This window comes from Clinocottus analis, unplaced genomic scaffold, assembly GCF_023055335.1.
Source record: "Clinocottus analis isolate CAN_PGR_092001 unplaced genomic scaffold, fCliAna1.0.p SCAF_9, whole genome shotgun sequence".
Lineage (NCBI taxonomy): Eukaryota > Metazoa > Chordata > Actinopteri > Perciformes > Cottidae > Clinocottus > Clinocottus analis.
In genome coordinates this window covers 16,570,163-16,593,323 of record NW_027176251.1, presented here as the reverse complement: position 1 = coordinate 16,593,323, position 23,161 = coordinate 16,570,163, and the positions used below count along the sequence as shown (strand labels likewise).

General features: G+C 42.5%; 1 protein-coding gene across 1 annotated transcript; it reads left to right on the top strand.

Annotated features, from left to right (window-relative positions):
- The first annotated feature begins 430 nt into the window (after positions 1-430).
- On the top strand, positions 431-19,228 carry ibtk (inhibitor of Bruton agammaglobulinemia tyrosine kinase). Its single transcript, XM_068569600.1, has 29 exons — positions 431-590; positions 1,236-2,157; positions 2,305-2,401; positions 2,922-3,046; positions 4,452-4,562; positions 5,012-5,182; positions 5,464-5,581; positions 5,918-6,098; positions 6,908-7,031; positions 7,621-7,798; positions 8,123-8,276; positions 8,860-9,241; positions 9,420-9,670; positions 9,763-9,849; positions 9,946-10,028; positions 10,308-10,345; positions 10,434-10,530; positions 10,655-10,756; positions 11,654-11,771; positions 12,093-12,153; positions 12,677-12,804; positions 13,317-13,429; positions 13,526-13,671; positions 13,879-13,997; positions 14,335-14,433; positions 14,705-14,860; positions 15,298-15,504; positions 18,011-18,143; positions 18,605-19,228. The coding sequence occupies exons 2-29, from the start codon at positions 1,843-1,845 to the stop codon at positions 18,728-18,730; spliced, it is 4,020 nt and encodes a 1,339-aa protein (XP_068425701.1). The 5' UTR covers positions 431-590; positions 1,236-1,842; the 3' UTR covers positions 18,731-19,228.
- Positions 19,229-23,161: the final 3,933 nt, after the last annotated feature.

Here is a 23,161-nt window from a genome sequence, read left to right as displayed (position 1 = left end):
TTCATCTGCTTTTTTTGCTCCTATTTGCATATAAGTTAAATTATAATAATTTAAATGACTGTTTATTAAAGAGTAAATAACATTAACCCTTCGTGAATTAGTTGTAATCTTAAATGGTATTGTGTCTTTGTTTGATTTAAGATGAATTTATAACTGTGATGTCTTTTTCTATCATAAAAAAATACTTCGACGTTATATTTTCATATAGTAGTCTACTGTTTTTCTTAACTCTGTAATTATGTCATTTGTAATTGTGTTTTTAATGTCAACCCTCAAATAAAAAAAGATGGAATAAAATTGCCTATGACATCATAGAGACGGCAACAGCACAGTCTGAGGACAACTAACGAACCCCCCAAAATCGACCAATAGGATACTGGCATGTACACGCCCTGGCCAATCAGAAGTCTCGATAGTGGCGAAGGTTTGTTTCTTATTTAACCAAAGCAGGGTTTTAGGCGTCCTGTCCTGTCAAAATTAGCACGAGCGAAAAAATAGCCCAGCGTTTCTTGTTTGTAGTAATGACTCAGTGGATGTACATCGTTGAAGCAACTTTCTCCATGTCTTCTTGTTCCTTTATCTAGCGGAAGGTAAGACATGATGCAACGCTAATTTCCAATCCAGCTCGCCAACACTAGCTTTCGGCAATGTGTCAGTCGAGCTCGCTAGCCGCTAGCTAGATAACAACACAGCTGACAAACCCAACGTTGAGCTGTATCCTTATTGTTGCGTTTGCTCACAGTACGGCGTCTTGTTAGCTGTCACATATGAAAATGCGTAGTATGACGTGACTTGACGTGTAACATTAGCCAGCTTTGGGCACTACGAGCTAATACTTGGGTAAAGTAGTTAGTTAGCTAGCTGGCAGTTTTGCACAGCCTGCTAGCTAGCTGGTTTGTCACATATTTGCAAAGTATGCGGTTTATCTTATTCAACGTGAGATATTGTCTCGCAATGGCTTCAACGCCCCAGTTATATTACGCAGGAACCAAATCTCTATATTCACGTAAACATTACCACATGCAACGTTTAAAGTCGCCTTAATCTTATTTGCACAGGATTGTCAAATAGCTGTATAGCAAACATGTCAACTCAGCTGATCTGCTCTGACCTTAGCACTTTTGGATCTCGCCTCAATTCTGTTTAACTCACAGCTGTACTTGAATTTTGTACAAAAGTAAACAGAGTATTTTCGCATTTTTCCCCCACTGACACCTCTCAAATTCTCCCTTCAGGTGCACTCTACAATTATGGAGTTTTAAAAAGGAAAGTAAGAATTTTGGGGGGAAAGGCGGCCTTTCCCCTCAAGTTTGATGGTTGGACTACTGGACGAGGAGGTCAAAGGGTTGTTGAAATATTTGCCTTTTGTAATTTATTATAAAAGTATCTAGAGGAAAAACTATTTTTGCTAACATTTAAATGTACAATTTTGTATAAAACACTCAAGGGGTTTTGTATTTATTGAATTATTGATGCCATCATATGCTGCAAGCACCTTAGTTTGTGTTAAATTCTTGGTTGAGATGGTGGATTGAAACAAGTCGTAGAAAGGCTCAGGGGTCGCTAGGGTGCAGTGGAACCTCAACACAAGCACAATTCTAGCGCTCCAAACCATCTCAACCATTTATTGACATGCATTATTTTGTATTTCTTGATGCACTTTTTCTTCTTGGAGGGCAGCTCTGTTATAGTACACGATTTTAGCGATCGTGTTTTGGATTTATAACATAGCATAGTTTTGTTTTTTAGTTTTTATTTGCGATTGGGGGTGGTGGGCTGTCAACGGGCCTCTGAGATTCAAAAGGAAGGAGGGTTCACTGTGAAGATTTGGAGGAGGTCAGGATGAGTCCGAACTGCACCCCCAAATGCCGCTCGCAGCAGCATGCAGACGAGGTGATAGCGGCACTGACGGGTGGCTCTGACGGTCAGCTACGGGGGTTCTTGACCTCACACTGCCACAATGCAACCACCTTGAGGGATGCCTTTGGTCGCACAGCCCTGCACCTTGCATCCTCGCTGGGAAAGAAGAGTCTACTGGAGTGGCTGCTGGAGAGCAAGAATGCTGACTTGATGGGGAAGGATAAGGAGTCCGGCTGGACCGCTGTGCATCGCAGCGCTTTCTACGGACATATCCACTGTCTCATATCGCTGGTCAAGGTATGGCTTTGACAAATAAAAAAGAAGGATGCAGAGTTTTTTGAGGCATTCCTATTTCTCAAATTAGTCAAATAATGCAACAATTTGGAAAGTAAAAAAGTTGTTGTATTAACATTGAATGTCTTGTGGTTCTCAACATTGTTTCAGCATGGAGGACTTCTCTCCACACAGGACAAGGAGGGTCTCTCTGTCCTGGATCTTACAATGAAGGATAGACCAATGCATGTTGTGTTTAAAAACACCGGTAAGAAAAACTGATGACTTAAGCGCTAAAGTTGAGTTGGGCTATATTGTTGGCATTGTCGTGCATAAATATGACACAAGTGGTAAAACAATGAATCCAGTTTTGTTTTTGTCAAGTCACTAGGCTTATTAGCATCATGGTGACTCATTCTGTTTAATGATGTATTTCACACTGGTACGTGCCTGGGATTTAACGCTCTCTGTGCTACATCACATGTCTTTCTTGCCATAATGATTTGTACTCGCATTTAGTAGAAAATTATGTAGTATCTACTGTGCATGAACATGACATCCCTCTGTTTGATCTATTATGCATCGTAGCTTATTTTTATCTTGTATTTTATTTCACCCTTTTTCTAATGGCTTCTATGTATTATGTAAATCACTTTGACTTTCCTTGTTGAAAGGGGCCATACAAATATGCCTTGTCCTTTTTAATTGCAGAAAAGACTAGTGGTAAAATCAAGCTTCATGTGGAGGCTGTGGTTTGCGTGCAATTATGTTTTTCTCCCTCATTACAGACCCAACTGAAGTATACACATGGGGAAACAATACTAATTTCAGTCTCGGGCATGGTAATCAGGAGAGCCGACAGCACCCTGAGATTGTGGATGTGTTTGCCAGAACTGGGGTTTACATCAAGCAGGTAGGCTAACAACACGCTGTTGTTGTGCCGGCTCTCTATGGAATAAAGAAAGTGTTTTCCTACAGTGCAGGGCTTCCCTTCTCAAAAAAGAATACTTAAAAAACCCAGTCACACAGATCACACCAGTAATGGCCTCTTGCTTCAACTCTGTGCCAACTTGTGTTACACAAAATAAAAAATAAATAGCCAATGCACATGGGTACTACAGATAAGGCTCACCACCCGGGTAAACCAGCAAAACATTCCCTCCCCAGAGTGCGCTATTACACAACCTTCTCTTCAGAGTAAATCAGCATTTGTATATACAAACAAAAGGGTTTCCTCCGAGGGTGGCTCATACTTTCCTGAGGTGAAACCTTGCTTAAAAGTGTTACATTTTAAGTTTCATAAATTAATGAAGTTAGTGGTTATCCAGCCATGGCTTCAGGAACAAAACATAATTCTATCAGTAATGCTGTTTGACTGAGTCAACTAGAGGGCAGAGTTGGTGTGTCGGCCGTGGACTGATTGGTCTTTATTTGTGACTTTAAGCCGGTCTGTGCATGGTGAAACCACCCTGCCAGACTGTGCCAGCCCGACTACAATTTCATCCATTTGTCATGTGGATCCTCTTAGTGTGATTACTATAGCTGCTGGCACCAGTGTTACTACCCCCAAGTGGTGTGTGTGTAGCGTACACACCAGATGCTAGTTATAGTAGATAATTGTTAGATGTGTTGTCATTGTAATCCATTCTTAAGACTTTGTGTTTGAATGGTGATTTGTGTATTTGTTACGAAATGATTCATCTGGACTTCATGCCCTATTTATTGTGGTGTGAACAGAAGAAACCCCATGTTTTGGGGGATTTTTTTTCTCTCTGACATAAAGGACTCGTCATGCAGAGTAATTTCATAAAGCCTAGTGGGGGACAGATCTGATTTCATGACCACACAATGACCCAGTGCCACTGCATTTAGTCTTTGTCTTCCTAGCACAACCCGACAGGTGCCAGAGGTTAAATATTAATTCCACAATGACATGTTTTTAATTAAATGAACTACACTAGTGTGTATGCATGTGTGTGAATGTCCACATCAATGTGATACTTTGGGAAACATCCCTGCACTCTATTGAAAGCTTGAGGGTAGCAATGTATTAGTAATGATGTTTGCTTTTCCACTTGTGCCCCGGCCTTTATTGGCATAGTGTTTTACTATCACTACAAGAGGGCTTGGCTGAGGGACATGGAAAGAGATGCATCACAGCCTCTGCTATGAGGTCCAAATTATCATGACAAGATCCTTTTATCAGCGCAAACTTTAGACTCTGTTTTTCTTTTATTCTCAAGAATTGAATATGTTACATTTTAAAATGCTGATTAAAAAGAGACCAAAACATGTTTTATCTCCTCTTCTCCCTGCAGGTGGTCCTGTGCAAGTTCCACTCTGTGTTCCTGTCCCAGAAAGGCCAGGTCTTCACCTGTGGGCATGGATTGGGAGGACGACTTGGCCATGGAGATGAACAGACTTATCTGGTGAAGCTCAATATAGGGCATTATTTAAGTGTGCAAACCCTCGCCCTATATTTAGAACATTATGTAACTGAGTTTTCCTTAGAATTATAACTTACAACTAATCTCAACAAACATCTAATCAGAAAAATTAGTGATCAGTGCTTTAAGCTGATTAATGACCAGCTCATTAACCATGTAATAATTTTAAATGTAGGGAGTACGAAAATACAATAATACCATGAGTTATTGAACTGAAAAAAGGGACTTTTTTCCCTTTTTAAAGGATGTTAAGTTTAGACTATATGGCTTTATAAGCCTGTTTGTAAATATGAATCAATCAGTTTCAGCTCGTCATGTTCAACTCTTCATTTACCACAGTCAGACTGTTTCAGAACAGATAGGTTTTTTTGTTGTCTCAATGGTTAGAGACTAACTTTGAATCCTTTACGTCTTCTGACTCCTCTCCACAGGTCCCTCGGATGGTGGAGGGCCTGATGTCCCACCACTGCTCTCAGGTGGCAGCAGCTAAAGACCACACAGTGGTGCTGACGGAAGAAGGCTACGTTTACACTTTTGGCCTCAACACCTTCCACCAGCTTGGTTTGGCTCCTCCTCCTGCCTCCGCCCACGTCCCTAAACAGGTGAGAGGTAGCTGGGAGGGGGGCGGAAAGGGGGTGATGATGTTTTGCAGTACATGTAACAAGTGTTACTGCCAAATAAGGCTTTGGTTGTTTTGGTGAATGAAATGCATACACTGTATTTATTGTGTGCTCAATCTGCTCTTTGTTTGGAAGTTTCTTTTTGAGATTTATGTAGTATGTTCTACAATCAGCACATTAATAATTATTGTAGATGTTATGTTTGGACACTCTTAATTTCTGTATACTATTGTTTCAATGTCAGTGATGTGTTGTGTGTGCAGGTGTTCCACAAGACGCTGAAAGGCAGGACGGTGATTGGAGTTGCAGCAGGAAGGTTCCACACAGTGCTGTGGACCAGGGAAGCTGTCTACACTATGGGACTCAACGGAGGCCAGCTGGGTAAGTCTCGTTGAAATGTCAGCTAAAGCTGGTGTTATGAGAGATACTGAACAGGACTGAACAGTTGCAGTGGTAAATCTGAGCAGAACAAATCGAAACCCACAGACTGTGTTACGCTAAAGAGCATGTAATGATGTGGTAGAATGCTACAAATGTTTATTTACTTCTGTAGGAGGTTTGGTAAGTTTGGAAAGTCCCTCCATCATGTCAGAGCTGGATGACACAAAAGGCTATTCTGATCATTTTTGTATTTTATAAGTGAGAGCACATATTAAACACACACTCACACCTTAAATATGAACACGTTGACGTACTCTACTGTGTGTTGTTATCCAGGTTACTTGCTGGATCCTAATGGAGAGAAGTGCGTGACAGCCCCGCGACAGGTGTCGGCTCTTTACCACAAGGATGTCACCATAGCCATGGCTGCAGCTAGTGACGGAGCAACGGTGGTCGTGACGGACAAGGGCGACGTCTACCTGTTGGCTGACTACCAGTGCAAGAAAATGGCTTCAAGGTGAAGTGAACGGGGCAGCAGAAGTTACACCACCCCTGCAAAAATAATAAACCTTCAACCGGCCTTTAAGAGTCCATTTCATTAAAAGACTTGTTACAGTCACTCTGTTATCACACATCAGCATGACCTTAATTTAGTTTGTTGTGTTTTTTTTAAAATATATATACCGCAGCATTTTCCAAATTTAATCAGACCAATAAATTGAACAAACTGATCCATAATCTGAAGATTGCCTCATCCACCACCCACTAAATTGCAAAACACAACGTAGTACATCAATTCTGAGCAGCCTCTCTCTAATAACATAGTGGGCAAATTTCTCGTTTAAGTCCAGAGTTCATTCCAAACTTAAGGCTGCATTTTGTCTGGCAAATATAAAGATGTAATCTCTGTAAAGATTGAAAGGTCGTACTCTCCTTATTCTCCAGTGCTTGTATATCTGATTGATATGTGCAGCAATTTCAGCCGCCAGAGACGCGGTCCGCCGGTATTCTTATCCGATTTAATTTAAATTGCAGCAGATAGTTAACCATCCTCTAAATTGGAAACTGTTATGTTATCTTGTTATTTGATTTGAGTAGACTAGTGCTGCAAATATATTTTTGTTAAAAAGTGGGGCTGTGTGCATGCTGGAAGACCGTTAAAGAGAAATAACACAACATTGGATCCACTTGAATGCAAATGTTGAAATGAGCGTCTTCCACCAAGAAATGTAGATCCTCATCCACAGATGGACAAATGGATTAATACAGTATATTGTATTTCAAATCTAAATGTGTTCTCTTTTTTTCTAACTCTAATGGTTTCAGGCAGCTGAACATCAAGAAGGTTCTGGTCAGCGGGGGGAGTCTGGACCACCGTGTGATCCCACAGATCCTGAATGAGGGAGGAGGAGAAAAGCTGTCCATCTTGGCATTGGATGAAGCTGGGAGGGTACGTGCATTTAGGAAGTATTACACAAAATGCTTTTCTCTCTGTAATTTAGGCACATGGGGTAAATGGACTGTACTTGTAGTCTCTTGACCAAGCTCTTTAACGCTACATGTTATCACTCACACTCATTCACACACTGATGGCAGAGGCTACCGTGCAAGATGCCATCTGCCCATCAGGCCTATTAAATAATTTATTCCCATTCATACACCGCCACAACAACCTGTGGGAGCAATTTGGGGTTAAGTGTCTTGCCCAAGGACACATCGACATGGACGAGCGGAGCCGAGGATCGAAACCGCAAATCCTCTGATTTGAAGCATCACTTAATAAATTGGCATAAATCTATCGTGAGACGATACAGTTCTACTTAAATCTTACTTTTCTCTCACATTCAGGAACTAATAGCAGAACGTATAACATTGTTTTACTTCCCCTGTTATTTAACTATATGCAGCATTGTAGACAGTTATACAATACCGAAGCAGGGTAGTCTATATGGTGTCCTATAGATAAAAATGGTGACTAAGACTTGTCTGTGTAACTTTCCTTAAATCTTCACCTTCTTCCATTTCTGTCCTCCTGTCAGGTGTTTTGCTGGCGTTCCTCTTGCAGCTCTGTGAGACAGTGCCGGTGGGCGTACGGGCGTCAGGTTTTCATGTCTGACATCGCTCTCAGCAAGAATGGCATGATGTTTGTGACTCAGGAGGGGGAGGGCTTCAATGGTGTGTGGGCTGGAGAGTATAGGAAGTACGGGGAGAAGAAAGGTGAGGAATTTAGGAACATGGTGTATTGAATCATGAAGTTGGCCTGCGTTTTGCATTCGTCTCAAACTATTTAAATAGTTTTCATTGGACCTGCATTGACTTAACATTCATCAACCTGATTTACTAGCTGCTTAAATGGATAAAATGAGCGAAGTAAACATACTCATGTTAAGTGTATTGGGGATAAAACAGCAGCAATAGTGTCCAAATGAAAGGACAAACGATAAGTAAAAGGGATTGACTGAAAAACATCGTAAAAGCAGGTTTTTACAAATGGAGTTTTTAAAAAGAAATCTAATTTACATCCTTCCTGTAATCTCAAAGAGGGCAGTGTGGAGGTGTGTGGCCATTCAGATGCTGGGACAATGTATGAGCGGATCCGCCTGGAGAAACTCCCGTATGTCCACAGAGCCGTCAGCATCACCATGGACTCTAAAGGCCGAAATTTTGGGGCGCTTCAGTCCGACCCCAAAACGAGGTAGGGCATCTCTCTTAAGTGTCTTGCTCAAGGACACATCGACATGGGCTAGCGAAGCCAGGGATCGAACCGCCGATTCTCTGATTTGAGGGACGACCCTGCTCACTACTGAGCCACAGTCGCCAATGCTTTGTTTGATATGATGCTTAGGTTCATAAATCTGTTTATTTTGAGCATTTAGAGGCATAAACTTCTATTGTATGATTTATTAGCACTAAACAGGTGATTGGAAGCAACAAAGGACTGACTTTAAAAGCAGTAGCTCCACAGGGACTCAATAATGACTTACAACAGAATGTTATGTTGGCACATTTAGCCAGTTGGGTATTGCAGACAATAGTGGACTATTAATCTTTTCTAGCTGGGTCTAATTGTCTTTATTTTTAGATCTCTTCCCTGGTGATAAAGTGCTCTGCTATATTGGAGGCTGTTTTGCAGCATGAAAGCTTCTTGCCCTTCAGTTATTACTCAGTTGTCAGAGATTATACTCTGTGTTTGTGTCCTCAAAGTATGTGTTTTAAATGTTTATTTTTGATCATTCGAGTGATATGCTACAATGACGTCCACCATGTCTTTTGTTCAGCTTATACGAGATCCCCAGCATTTCTCCGTCCTCCTTCTCACAACACTTTCGGAGTCTTCTGGATGAGGCGGACGAAATGGACGGCATCCACGATGTAACCCTCCAGGCCGGTGATCGCACCTTCCCCGCCCACAAGTACATCCTGTCCATGAGGTCCGAGTTCTTCCGGAAGCAGTTCATGTCCGAGCATGAACTGGACAAGGAACCCGACGGGGAAGTGAGGAAGAGCGAGGATGCTGTGGGCTGCGATTTAATCATCTTTGAGAAGATCACACCGGACATGCTGGAATACGCCCTGCACTTCATCTACACAGACTCCTGCGGACTGCTGGTGCACGGGGCCCGGCCGAGAGTCTCAGGAGCCTTGCAGGCACAAAACCAGGTGAGGAAAAGAAAAAAACATCCCTAAAGTGTCATTCACTCAAACTCTCAGCATCATAGATCAGATACACAGGCTTTCAATATATACTATTGCTTAAGTATGTACAAAATATGTGCGTTGGCCTTGAAGAACTGAGCCTCTGACTCAGCTGTTTCACTGTCTCTGTTGCCATGGCCAGGACTTCGAGCAGGAGAGGCTTATCAGCAGCCTACAGGACTTGAACCTGAGGGCCCATTCAGCGCTCGAGGTGTACCGCTCCCTTCCCCCCGCGACCAAAAGAGAGGGGGACAAGGCCAAAAGCAAGTGTGCCAAGCCCGGCAAGAAGTTGAAAGGCGGTAAAGTTGACAAGTGTAACGACGGAGGGGCCAACCCAGTGAAAACCTTGCAAGGTGTTGCAAAAAAGCTGGGCCTGGGAAGCCTGTCTGCACGGTGAGAGACGGGATGGTGTGCTCTAAACCCCGATGCAAAAACTGATGTGGTGTCACGTCTCCTCATTAATGCTTTTTGCTGAACCTTGATAGGCTGGATGGAGTCAAATATGAAAGTGGGAAGATCAATGTAATTAACAAGAAAACCGGCCACAAGCCCAAGTTCTACCAGAAGAAATGGTGCGTTTATGAGTCTAGTAGCTTTCAATGAGATGGTGCATAAATAACTTGGCGTGAAAGTGCAGATTTTCTGATCTCTCTCTCTCTTTTGTACAGCTCCTACCTTTGTGATGTCACTCTGAAATCTGAAGATGGAAAAGAGTTTCCATGTCACAAGAGTGTCCTCTGTGCAAGACTAGGTAAGGTCACCCCGTCGTCAAAGAACCCAACACACAAACAAACACTCATTCTTTTTGTACTGATGGTGAATGCACGGTTGTTATTTTGCATGTGAATGTCATACATTAGCATGCGTCCTTGTGAGTCCAAAACCCACGTAAACATCCCATGTAAAGATATATAATTGGGCTCTTCAAGTAACAGGCTCCTGTGTGTTGAAGCAACTTTAAGTTTTGATGTCTGTTGGATGTTTTGAACTTACAGAAAGTGAGTCGCAAATGTTTTTACTTTTGTTTCAGAATACTTCAATAGTATGCTTGGAAACCCCTGGATTGAAGTATGCTGAGTTTTTATTTCATACATCCCAACGCTCGCTACTTAATCTTTTGCGCGTAATCATACTGACAATAATGTTGTCTTGTCAGGCCACTTCCTGCTCTGCACTGGAGATGCCTACCAGCTCTGAGATTCTGCAAGTCATTCTCGAGTATATATACACAGATGAGTCCCATACCATCAAAGGTAACTTCTCAAGTCTTCTCTTATTTTTTTGTTGATCCCACAAATTACAACTTTTTCAGACTTGTTGCCGAATTTGCACAAAATAATATGAAGAGGACGCATTGTTCTCCCTTTTGCTCGACAGAGTCTTTGAATGTGGAGTTTGTTTGCAACGTATTGGTTGTGGCCGACCAGCTGCTCATCACACGACTGAAGGAGATGTGCGAGGTCGTCATCACAGAGAACTGTATGCTGTGTTTGTTTTTTAATCTATCCGAGATCGCGTCATTTACTTTGCCCTTTAGCGCTGTTCTTTTATCTTGAAATAATACTGCATTCATGTCATGAAAATTACAATTTGATGCAGTATCTCCCACAGGATTCTGTGTGAGACTAGAGTGGGTGGGCTTTGGATCCCTTTGGTATACATTTTATACTTAATAAAGTTTATTGCACAATTTTATGCACTTTGAGATCAGAATTAAGAGGCTTGAGGGACGAAGAACCATATTACGTATATTGCTCTTGTTACGTTTAGGCTACTTGGGTACTGTAGTTCGGTACATTATTCTAGGTATTAATTTTATACTTCTTGTCTACTACGTCTCAGAGGGAAATATTGTATTTTAAACTTCACTTATTTTATTTGTTACCATTTTGGTCTACTTCTGCATAAAGTATACTTTTACGTTTTGTACTTTAAGTGTATTTTGATTCTAATACTTTTGTTCTTTTCCCTAAGACACATTTTGAAGCCAAGACTTTTATGTGTAACAGAGTAATTTTATACTGTTATCTAGTAAAAGTTTTAAGAGAACACTAAACACATTTTTTGTTGAGATATGAATGGTGATGACGCAGCAAAAAAAAGTCCTACAGCATAGTGAACGAGAAGGGGGAAAATAGTTTCAGGGTTAATAACAGGCCGCTGTCTGTTATGGTACTCCATTTCTTAAGATATTTGATCACATTAAGCCCAGAACTCTGCCTTGTTTGTGTTGTGGTCTCGACCACAAACTGTGTGTGATGTCACTGTAGCACTATTTAACAAATGGGACATGGGGAAATCTATTTTCAGGCATAGTTGCTTCTTTGAAACGATTTCCTGTGACTGGTTAATGACGCTGCTTGCTTTGCTTCTCAGTGACTCTGAAGAACGGTGCAGAGCTGCTGGAGTTTGCCACCATGTATAACGCGGAGCAGCTGAAACTCTCCTGTCTCCAGTTCATAGTGGTCAACATGGCCGCCCTGCTGGAGTCCAAGTGAGAATCACAAGAAAGAAGCTGAACAGGACTTGAAAATATCTTTTATAAATTGGTTCAGAGCATTTCAGCATTTTTTTCTTTTACCTTTTCTTTTTTAAACACAGTGCTAAAAAGTGTTCACTGAAACTTCAAAAGTATAAATTGGTCTAAGGATTATCGCAAGTATTTATTTAGTAAAGTTGTGAACATTTTTGCTACACTGTATACAGCAGGACAAATACTTTCCCCAGCAGGTGAGAGCTAAATATAACTTTCTCCTTTGTCTGTGTCTGTCTGCCCCTTTTTTTTCTTTCTTTTTTTTGTCGTTGTTGTCCTCAGAGCGCTCGATATTCTGAGTGATGAAGTGCTCGTGGAGCTTTCTGCAGCCTACAGAAGGATGGTGAGTCACCGCGCATCAACCTCGAGAAACATCCCAATCTGCATCATCTTTCCGTTACGTTAATGTTTGCTCTTTTTTTGCTGTTTGACTTAGATTTGTTTTCAAGATAAAATAGGGATTAAATGAGATTCTGTGAAACAACTTCTTGGAAGTTACAGATCTGAATCCTATACAGCGCAATCTTTCAGTTTCCAAAGTAAATAAAGACTTTCTAGATAATTTTGCTCAGAAAACCGTCTCACAGGGAGTAGTTGCTTTATTAAATTGTTGTAACAAGACATGTCTTTTCCTGAAAAGAGGTGATTTGGGGGTGAACTGTCAAACTGTAAAAGAAAAAGAAAACATGCCCTTTATATGCTGATGCAGCAATATCTGGTACCTTAATACTTTCTGTGTCACTGCCAATGCTATATCTGTTTTATTTAAAAATGTAGTCCAATGAGTCACGATCGCACCAAGTCCAGTCTTAGTTCTTATATCTTTGTACGGGGTCAGGTTCTGATTGTTTTTGTTTTCATTTCAGATCCCAGCAATGCAGAGGAGGGTCATTACCCCGTATCCTGGCGCCCCAGACCTCAGTGTGTATGTGGATGAGGATTTGGACTCTGCGTTCAGCCCCAAAACAGAAGCAGAACTGGATCACTCTTGCAGGTACACAAACATAAATGTTCAGCATCTCCATGTACACTCATTATTTTGTTTGTTTCCTGATTTGCCTGCTGTGAGGAGTTCTGTGTTTTGTCACCGCTGCAAAAACATTTCTCTTATTGTGAGGGTATAGACCAGAAGAAAAACTATTCAGTTGTGAATGTAGACTTAGAGTTGAAGAGCCAGTGTGTGGGATTTAAGGATCTCTAGTGGTGAGGTTGCACATTACAAACAACTGAAGTTGGTCAACTTGGTTTGTCTGTTGTGAGCTATGTAGAAACATGGCGTTGGACTCGCTCCTCATGCAGATATGAAAGACCTATGCTAAGCTAACGAATACAAAATATGATATGCCATTAAGTCTTCCTAAATCCCACACAACTGGACCCGAAAGGGAAGCGGGATCTTACCAGGCCGTCTGTGAGTCCTTGCAGTCCCCTTCAAACATCTGAAATGTGGACTCCTGAATGGATATCAGCTAATGATTGTACCACATTATCCCCGCTCCCCCCCAGGGAAATCCTGTTAAAGAAGGCCAAGATGAAGGCAAAAAAGAAACCACGGCGACGCTCTGACAGCTCAGGAGGCTACACACTCTCTGCTATTATTCAAAGTCCCCCTGCACCAGGTATACTCAAACATCAGCTCCTTTAAGAACCTGCCAGGTTGTTGTAGGCTAATACAGTATGTACTCATTTTAATAACGCACTCTCTGTCCTCTCAGTGGTCTCCCCGTGCCTGGTAAAGTCAGGCAGAGCTAACTCAACAGAGTCCCTGCAGGATCTGCTCACATCCGACTCAGAGGGCAGCTACGTGGGGGTGGGCAGCCCCCGAGACATACAGTCACCCGTCTTCCATGACAGAGCTGAGGTTAACGTCTGACCACCACAGCAATCAGTTGGAGGGATATGTTGTAGTTTTGTGCACGTCCAAGTACTTACTTTGCTAGTAATTTTGCTTCCATTATATGGGTCTGTTATAGAAGTACTACACAAAGTCATACACAAAGTTATCATTTGCTTTTGTTTTGATCATTTGTTACAGCAGGTGAGATCAAATTGTTTTTATCATCTGCAGGAAGAAAAGGTTCCCAGTCAGAGGCTAAAGACCCCACCCAGCACCCCGACCTCTCTGAGGGAGTCCCTCCCAGCTCCCCCCAACTCTGCTCCACAAAGCATCCCCAAGGCTCCTTCCTGGTAGGATGGACTTCATGATCCTACATTTGAAAACTTCAGTTTTATTCTTATAATTGTGTTTGTTTTTCCTCTCCTCCTCCTCAAAATATATAATGTGGATAAAAAATTCTAAAGGAAATCAATGTTTTTTTTTCATTGTAAAAAAAAAAAAAAAAAAGCCGATTTTGAGATTTCATACAACATACATACCTTTCATACATACCTTGACTCAAACGGGAACATGTGTCCTCTCACTTCATTCCAAGGACATTCTTTCATCCCTCATCAATAATTAAATGTTGAAATCTGAGCAGCATGTTCTTGTTAGTATGTGTGACTGTGTTGATACAACCTGCAGTCCTGCTCGTCCACCCCCAGTCCTGGACCTGAGGACCATCATGGACATGGAGGCCAACTCACTGCAGACCCTTGGAGCAACTCCTAAAAGCCCTGGAAGGTGCACAACGTCCACTTTTCTTTTTCTTTATGTCTAACTGAGCAGATTTATTTAAAACTAAATCATTAAGAGTGTCTATTTAATCGAAGGCAATGGTGGCCAACAGTTCATGACTAATTGCTGTAAAAGTACAGCTGAACGGTTGCTTTATTCATAAAACGGGATGCAATTCGTCTCATTGCCCAGTGTGAAGGACAGCATACTGCTGCATAAGTGAACCTTATTCACTTCAGCTAACCACACATATTTGTATTTCTTCTCCTGCCTGCAGTGTCACTGCCAGCATCAAGCACTCCCCTGTTCCCATGAAAATGTCCCAGAAGCAGAGGAAGATGTTGGCCATGGCCAACAAGGAGGCCAGTGTGGAGTCCACTGCATCGAAACCAACCCCCACGGTCACGCCGTCGAAAAGCAGTGGGAAGGCCTGGTGAGTTAGCCCAAATGTGAAAAACACTAGTGTCCACTACACACAACTGTCCAGAAAAAACTTCCTGTTGCTGATTTTATAGCTCATCGCCGATGGGACAGTTGGTGTAAAGGCTAGAAAGTAATTTTATACAAATTTCACCAGGCTTCCTCAGCCCATACATAATGTTTATATCAGCACCAAAGCTTTGCATGTACAAGGTAGGGTTGTGGGTAGAATCATCTGCACAGCCACGCCAGAGCAATATAAATCATAGCCCCATCTGCTGGCCACAAAATAATAGCATCCCTTCACAGTAAATCGTCCCCACTCACCTGCTTCATATTCAGAGAACCACAGCTTTGTAGGGATGCAGCGCTGCCATTTTTCATCTACTTTCATCATTTATCCAAGAGTCATACATGCCCTTTCTTTGTGTTATTTATTTGATCCTGCAGGGCAACAGCGGTCCAGTCCCCGCCCTCCTCGTGCTCATTTCGAGCGCTGCTGCTGGAGGAGGAGGAGAGCCGCTTGATCAGAGCGGGACAAACTGGAGCCCAGAGGGGCCAACAAGGTGCCCAGGTGTCCCCTGTCACCGCCACTTTCGCAACCAGGAGGGTCACGTTCAAATGTGCCGAGAGCAGCGAGCCGGAGCAACCCACTGGGTGAGCTGCCCTCTTTCTCTCTCCCACACACACTCACACTCACACTCACTCTGTTGTGCACTGCTGTTTTCCACTTGGTGGCACTCTTGAGGTGTCTCATAAAAGTCCATCTCTCACACATGCATTATAAGATACAGGATACCACAGTCCTCCCCAGTACTCTTAATACTAACTTACCGCAAGAACACACCTAATCTAAGCTTTAGTTAAAAAAATATTTTATTCTATCAATCCTAATTATTTTCTCATCTTATCAAAAAGATGAAACTTTAAATGTTTTAATTTTCATTTTAAGAGGAAACTGAAAGATCTTGAAACTGATCTGACACAGACCTGTTTTGACAATAACAAAAAAAACATAATAATAAAAAGGGGATGTAACGATGAGTGTTTTTCTAAGACTGACTCTCCGAGAAGGGAAGCTCGTGAGTGTTGACCGGACAACTTGACTGACAGGAACCGCTCTGGTCTGAGCGAGGTGAACAGCTCTTAATGATCCGGCACAGCTGGGTTGACCTGCCCGCAGACACAAGTCACCATGACCGATGCAACGTCCCCTCGACACACACACACACACACACACACACACACACACACACACACACACACACACACACACACACACACACTGCTTTTATTTCTGAATAATAAATGAAACTGTGGACGCGTTCTTTAGTCTTTTCGGGTCTTAAACGTGAACTTTGTCGTGCTTGCTGTTTTTTGAAAGTGCGTCATGCTTCCTCTTTATCTTTGCGGCATGGAGCGTGGGTAATCTTTAGAGCAGACTTCTAGATATTAAACAGCTGTGTGAGTCACTAGAGAAGCCGGTGACGTTAATCAGTGTTGATAAGGGCAGCCCTCATGTCACAACGGATCATACAGAACAGGGAGCAGGTTTCAGGTTCTTCTTGGTTTTTGGATGAGCGGAGAGAGACGGGCGAGTTCAAGGCTCAGGAAGCGGCAGCAACCTCGTACATTCTCATGTCTTCCTTCTTTTTCCATATCCAAAGTCAGAATTAATAGAGATGCCTTTCTGATCTTGTCAGACTATCTCTCATTTTTTTGCTCTCCTCATGTCTTATGAATATTTCCAGAGGTCTCTCTTGGCTAGATTAACAGACTTTCCATAGAGCTTTAACGTGCATCGTAGTGAAGGATTTGGAATTCTTTTGGCCACATTTATAGCAAACTATTAATGCAGCGTGTCTCCAAGACTCACAGAGCAGCTATGAAGTAAGAAATCACTGTTAAGTGCAGACAAATCAGTTCATGTCGTCTATGTTGGAGAGATGTCCTGGATCCATGTATAAAAGGAAAAGGCAAAGGTTGTCAACTATCAGATAAAAAGAAATATGAATATTTCAAGAGGAAGTAATGATAATAGTACCTGACAGTTTGGCAATATTGTCCATGTCCGTTCCAATAAAGCAGATTGAACTGAAAGTCTTTTCAAGGTAGCTTCAAAGTCCTCAACAAATATTTCATAAAAATACATTACATTTTTTGTAACCTATGCTTGGCGACAATACTGACGTAAACAAGAAAATAGCTACAAACGCAGTTTTAGAAGGCAAAAAAAACCTGTCTGACCGCCTGGTTGTCGCCTGAAGGAGCTTCGCTAATCTTTGTTTGAATTCGGCAAACACCAAACGAATGCTTTGCAGAGGATCTAAGGAGAATATATTTTGGAGCTTATCATTTAGTACAAGCATTAAGATTGGGGGAGGGGTAATCCAGGACCAGCAGTAACTCATTTTATGTCATGAAGGCTTGTATCTGTTGTCCCACATCAGCTTATATTAGGTCTTTTGTGTTTTAATGGCTACAATCAATCCTTTTCATGCTTTTCATGCTATCATGTCTTCATGTTGTCTTTCTACCCGTCCCATTTTCAGAGACAAAAAAAAAGCTCTAAAACCCCACTGTGTGCTGAACGGCCAGAAACGCAGCTTGTCCCAAAGCTCTTATTTTGCCAAATAAATCTGAAATTGACGTTATTTGCTCGTGAGTGTTTGAGATTGCCTCAGCCGGGTTATGTAACTTTGATGCGTTTTCCTTAAAGTATCACACTCCTGTCTCGTGCTGCCACAAAACATCATCTTAACGGCACAATGCCTTCTGATTTAATGTGATAAAGAAATAAAATTATCAGTACGCGGTACGTACTGTATTCACTATGTATCCTACCACAGCAGAGAGGTGCTGCAGAAGCTTGAAAAAAGTTTGAAACGGGCTTGAAGTTGACTTCGGAAACAGGTGTAAGGACCCGGTGAATGCTAATGTTGTGCTGTATCCGCTGGATGTGTACACAGGCAGCTGCCGTCACATCGGAGGTTCGTGGTAACCAGGCGGCCGTTCTCACACACCGGAGCTTGTCAGTAGTCGTTGACTCACACTTTGTCTGTGCACTTAGACTCTTGTTGCTTTCCCTACTGCAGCGGACCATTAAATCTCTCTCTCTCTCTCTGTATGTGTGTGTCACTGTCAACCCCCCTCTTCCCTTTAGGCCCTGGGTGCTGGGAGCAGTGGGCAGCCCTCCTCTCTCCTCCCTGGTGACCTTTGCCTCCATCGTGGAGGAGGAGAAGGAGCAGGAAGCCGCGCTGATCCGCAGCCGGGAGAAGCCGCTGGCACTCATCCAGGTAACGCGTCTTGTCTGTGAGCGTTAGCGCCCGCACATGCAGGACGCACTCTTGCCGTGTGTGTGTGTGTGTGTGTGCGCGGGTGCGTGCGGAGCATTCAAGTGGAAAACCAAGCGGTTCTGTTTCAGGGTGGTATGGCCGCAGGCGGCATGCGTCTCCTTTCGATTCCTATCTGGCAAGCATGTATCTAATAAAGACCACGTCCCGTACAAAGCTGGTTTGAAGAGAGGTGCCACCAATTTGGTCTCGTAACAGCCGTCCCTGTTCTTCTCCCGATGCCGCCAGGCTTCTGTCAGCACCTCCTCAACCCCTCCTCCCCCAATGCTTTCTGTTTGCCATTACGTAAAACACTCATTATCATTAAGCGCTCGGTGTCAGCGTTTTCTCCTTCACCCTGAAATTTAGTGTGGTTTTTATTGCCCACAATATCTCCATTTCACATCTTTCATTTGTCCTTTCAGATTGAAGAGCGGGCAATCCAAGACCTTTTGTTCCATTACAAAGCGCGCGACAACCCCGATGAGCTGATCGTGGTGGAGAGGTCTTCCAGGGGTCCTATGGCAGCCCCAACCTGGAACAAACACTAATGTTGAACAGCACAGCCGCTACACGCCAACAGAAAGAAAACGTCCTGTGCAGTTTTTTTTGGCAGTGTCCCTTCTGCAGCTTCCCAACGAAACATCCACACATCCATCAGTCCATCAGCGCCTCAGACCTCAGCCCAGTGCGGGGTGGTTCAGATGCAAATTTATGCTCCTCCCTGCAGTTGTACTTTTGAGTTTATTTTGTAGCTGCTCAGCGTTTTGTTTGTTTGAGACGGAGAGAGAGAATGAATGTTTTTCATGACTGAACGTGGTCCCTGGGGATTACTCGTGCATGTTTGTTCCTTTTTTATTTTCTTTCGGCGGGAACGCGTCTTTACTTGGCGACGCAATGAGTCCAAAGTAAACGACTTTCTCCAAATAAATATGTGAAGTTAAAGTTGCCAAAGAAATGAAACAGAAATGGAGGCGTTCCCCCCCGCAAAATGGGTCCAATCGGCATCACCTTGAGGGCTTGTGTGTGCCATGATATCGGTGGAAGCTCTCAACATTTACCAACTGTGGCAAAGCCTTGTTTGTAGTTCAGAGTTGAAGTGAGCTGTTTATCAAGGCAGCATGTGTTATGTTCCTTTTGTTCTTCTCATACTTGCATTGTAATGCCTGATTAATTCGGCTTTGCAGTGACACGGTCCTCTTGCTAGATTAAAGATGGATGTTTTTCATATCCAAAATACATAATTTGATGCCATTTTAGTCAGTGGCGATGGTCTGAAAACTGGCTTTCCAGCCTTTTTGAAGTTCTCACCCATGTGTTTTCAAGAAGGTGCTGTGCCTTTTTTTTTTTTTTTTTTTTTTTTTTATCAAATAAGGAATTCTAAAAAAATAGCATTCATCTCGTCATTAGTTACTCTCTTCCGTTATTTAGTTGTCTAACTCTCCAGCTTTCCTCCTGCAGCCAACGTAAGCTTGGTCTTCTGATCCGGACCATGTAATCTCCTCTTTGGATGCCATTTGTGTGTGAGAGAGACTTTAGGATGTGATGAGAAAATGGCATGTATTAAAATAACCCACCTGTGCAATGATCCTGTCTCTTGCCTCTCCCTTTTTTTTCAGATTAGATCGCAGCAAACGGAATAAAAAGGAGCGAGAGATTAAATTCTCAATTATTTCCTTGTCTTTTAATATAGCAGCAACTTGATCCTTTTACTGAAAAGTGTGACTCTCGCTGCATCTAATGAAGACTTAATGTGCTCGTCTCCTGACACTTTAGCTGCCCTGCATGAGCAAAGGACCATTATCAAGTCCCAGCCCGTGATTAACTGCGATGACCCTGATCTGAACAGCGAGTGTGGCGATTTAGGGATTTTATTGGCCGTAATTACAGGTAGAGCATCACATCGGAAGTCAGGGAGGGACGGCTCGTTGGGGGGAATATGAATTGCACATTACGATCCATTAGTCAGCGTGGGGACGACGCATGAATCAAAGCCTTGGAGGAAAAGGTCCGCTGCTTCACTTCACCCCACAATGAGCCGGGCCGATACGAGAAGCCTGGAAAAGCCGAGGGGATCTCTCGAAAGGGCTGCTCATCCTCTGCGTCTGTGCTCTGAATAGAAATGTAATGCTTTTGCAGGTGGTGGTGTGCCACATTAAATGTTTTAAACTTGGACCCTAAAGCAGCCCATTTAAATATTTGAAACGTGTAGTGGACATGTTCAAATACATTAAGTGGGCTCCTCCATGAGGCCTTTGGTATCCTGCTTTTGTCATATTCAGAATATGTTGTTTACATGGAACTCAATGTGAGAAACTTGGTCATTAATATTACTGTTCCTGACATTATTTTTGAAAATGTCTCAACAGCAAGTCGAGCTGAGGAAACCTCTTTCTCATGTTCTCATGTGGTGTGATTATAGATGTGGGGAACTGGCCCGTTGTCGTCCTCAGATTATCAGAGGCGCACTAAATTAGACCTAAACCACGATCTTTTCCTAACCCTAACCCAGCAGTGACCTACGTGTGGCTAATGCGTCCTCAGCCAGCATCCGTATGTGACCAACTGGAAACGGGTTGAGGACACACATCCTGTTCTCATTATGTGATTTATAAATCTGGGAACAAAGGAATGACCCCGCGATATCCATTTAGCCTTTTTTTTTTTTTTTTTTACTCACGTTGAACTATCTTAAAATGACTATTTAGCCATCGGGATACTTTTAGTTATTTTAACCTTTAGTTTCAACTACTTAAAAGATTTTGTATTCCATATAGCCATAACATTTAGCTATTTTAACCATTTATCAATTACCTTTTGATAAAAAAAAAACACGTATCTGTAACTTTAAGCTATGTTTTAGCCTTTGAGCTCAGTACTTTAACTTCTCTACTCCACAGTTTTCCTGCACGCTTTAGTTGCGATGCATCTCATTCAGGTGTTAACTGACTTTGTGGATTTAAACATTATTTCATCTTTTTTTTTTTCATCTGTTGACGTGCGTACTCCACAATGCTAGCATGTACCCGCTGGCTCCTCCAGAACAATAAGCTACCCCCTGCTGTGGATCACAATACTTTGCAGAAGGTCTGCATGGATCCCTGCTTGAGGAAAGCTTCTCCCATGTGCTGGTGGAGGAGGAGATGCTCTGGCCAACCAGCCTTCCTGCCAGGCAGATGGGAAAGTCATAGGCCGTCCTCCAGACGGTGAGCATCCCTTCAGGATTCATTTGCTTATAGAGAAAAAAAAGGACGTTTTAGACACTTGAAATATCACCTACATTCTTTAAAAAAAACACATTTATCCATGGCAATGTCATCTGTGAGGGTCTGGTGCTTATAAATGACTCTTAAGTAGTTCTCCAACTTCACTTACCATCAGTTCAGTCACACAACGGGAACTCTATTAAGAGATGGTTTTGAAGATATAGTACAGAAAGTGTTTTGGAACTTGCTTGCGGTGTCATCTTCTTCTTTCGTATGATTTAATGATTTGCGCCCTCAAATGATTTATTAAGCTTTTTTTTTTTTGCTTCTTTCAGGTGTTGAGATGATGTATGCACCCATCATTAGTAGAGTTATACAACAGTGAATGAAAGGTTGAAGAGAAAATAACATCCAGTAGCTATCAAATTAAACAATATGACCTATTACACTATACGTTTTGCCTGCGTAGGAGGCGGACATACTGTTATGTACAACAATGTTAAAGATAAATGATTATATATTCATGAATAATTGTTTTAAACATGACATTTTTCTTTTTTCTATTCATAAAGACATGGAAGTGAGGGTGCGGAGGTGGAACAGGATTGCAGGTCCTCCATAATGCCTGAAGAGTTACATAAGAGTTATTCATACTCTTCTCTGGCTTGAATGCTGACCTGTGGCTCAGTCAGAGACTGGTGAAGGCTCGACTAACCATCCAATCCTATTTAGTGGACATGGAGCCAGTTAGCCCCGGATTACCTGTCTTCTCCACAGCCGTCACTCTGCCGGCAGCTTTACAAAGACCATTAGTGCCCCGGGAAGTGTTTTACCCGGATAGTGTGACCGCAGCGTGACAGTGTTCGTGCGGCCTTGGCCGGCGTTCAGCTGACGTCCTCTTGGTTTCCTCTTGCTGTCAGTTTGACAGCCTCTGAGCCACGTGGCTCACCGGCAAACAGCATGGTCGCAGGAGCCTGTGCCAAAGCAATGGATGTGATGACAGTTGTTGGGAATGTGAAGGATTTCCAGTGGGGGTTTTTTTTTGCAATGGATTGTTCTGTCATCATGATTATACTTAATCTGCATTTCTTTTGAACACACACACACACACACACACACACACACACACACACACACACACACACACACACACACACACACACACACACACACACCCCTCGTCTTAATTGGTATTTCATGCAAAAATATATCAGCGCATATGGTAAATCAGGGTTCATGGAACATTTTTTTTTCTCAGCAAGGAAAATTAGAAGTGACTTTTTTCAAAAAAGAAAAATGATTAACCCCACAGTAGCCCTCAGAAAAGCTAAATAACGCGCGCACACACAAACACTATCCAAAAATACAAAAACTAAGCAATAGTAACATGTTTATCGACGAGTACTTTATTGTTTTTGCTGTTTTATCTATAGATACAAAAAGCTTCAACAAACAACTCCTTAGGAGCCCTTGTTGCACCGGGCCTGAGCAACAGCCAACAGCCAGCTAGCTTAGCTTAGCATAAAGATGGGGAAACAGAAAGAAAACAGCAAACCTGGCTCTGTCCTAGGTAACACGCTCCACCAGTACCAGTACCGCTAAATATATTTAGCTTACTAAGGAACATGTTATATTTTGCGCCAAGCTGTTAAACATCTGAGGCGCTGAATGCACGGGTAGAAAATCCACGGCCCGCCACTGCCTCACGGTCACAACAAACCTCAAGAAGTTCCTGTGACTGGTCAAGAAATGGTCCCACACATAATCCATAAAGTA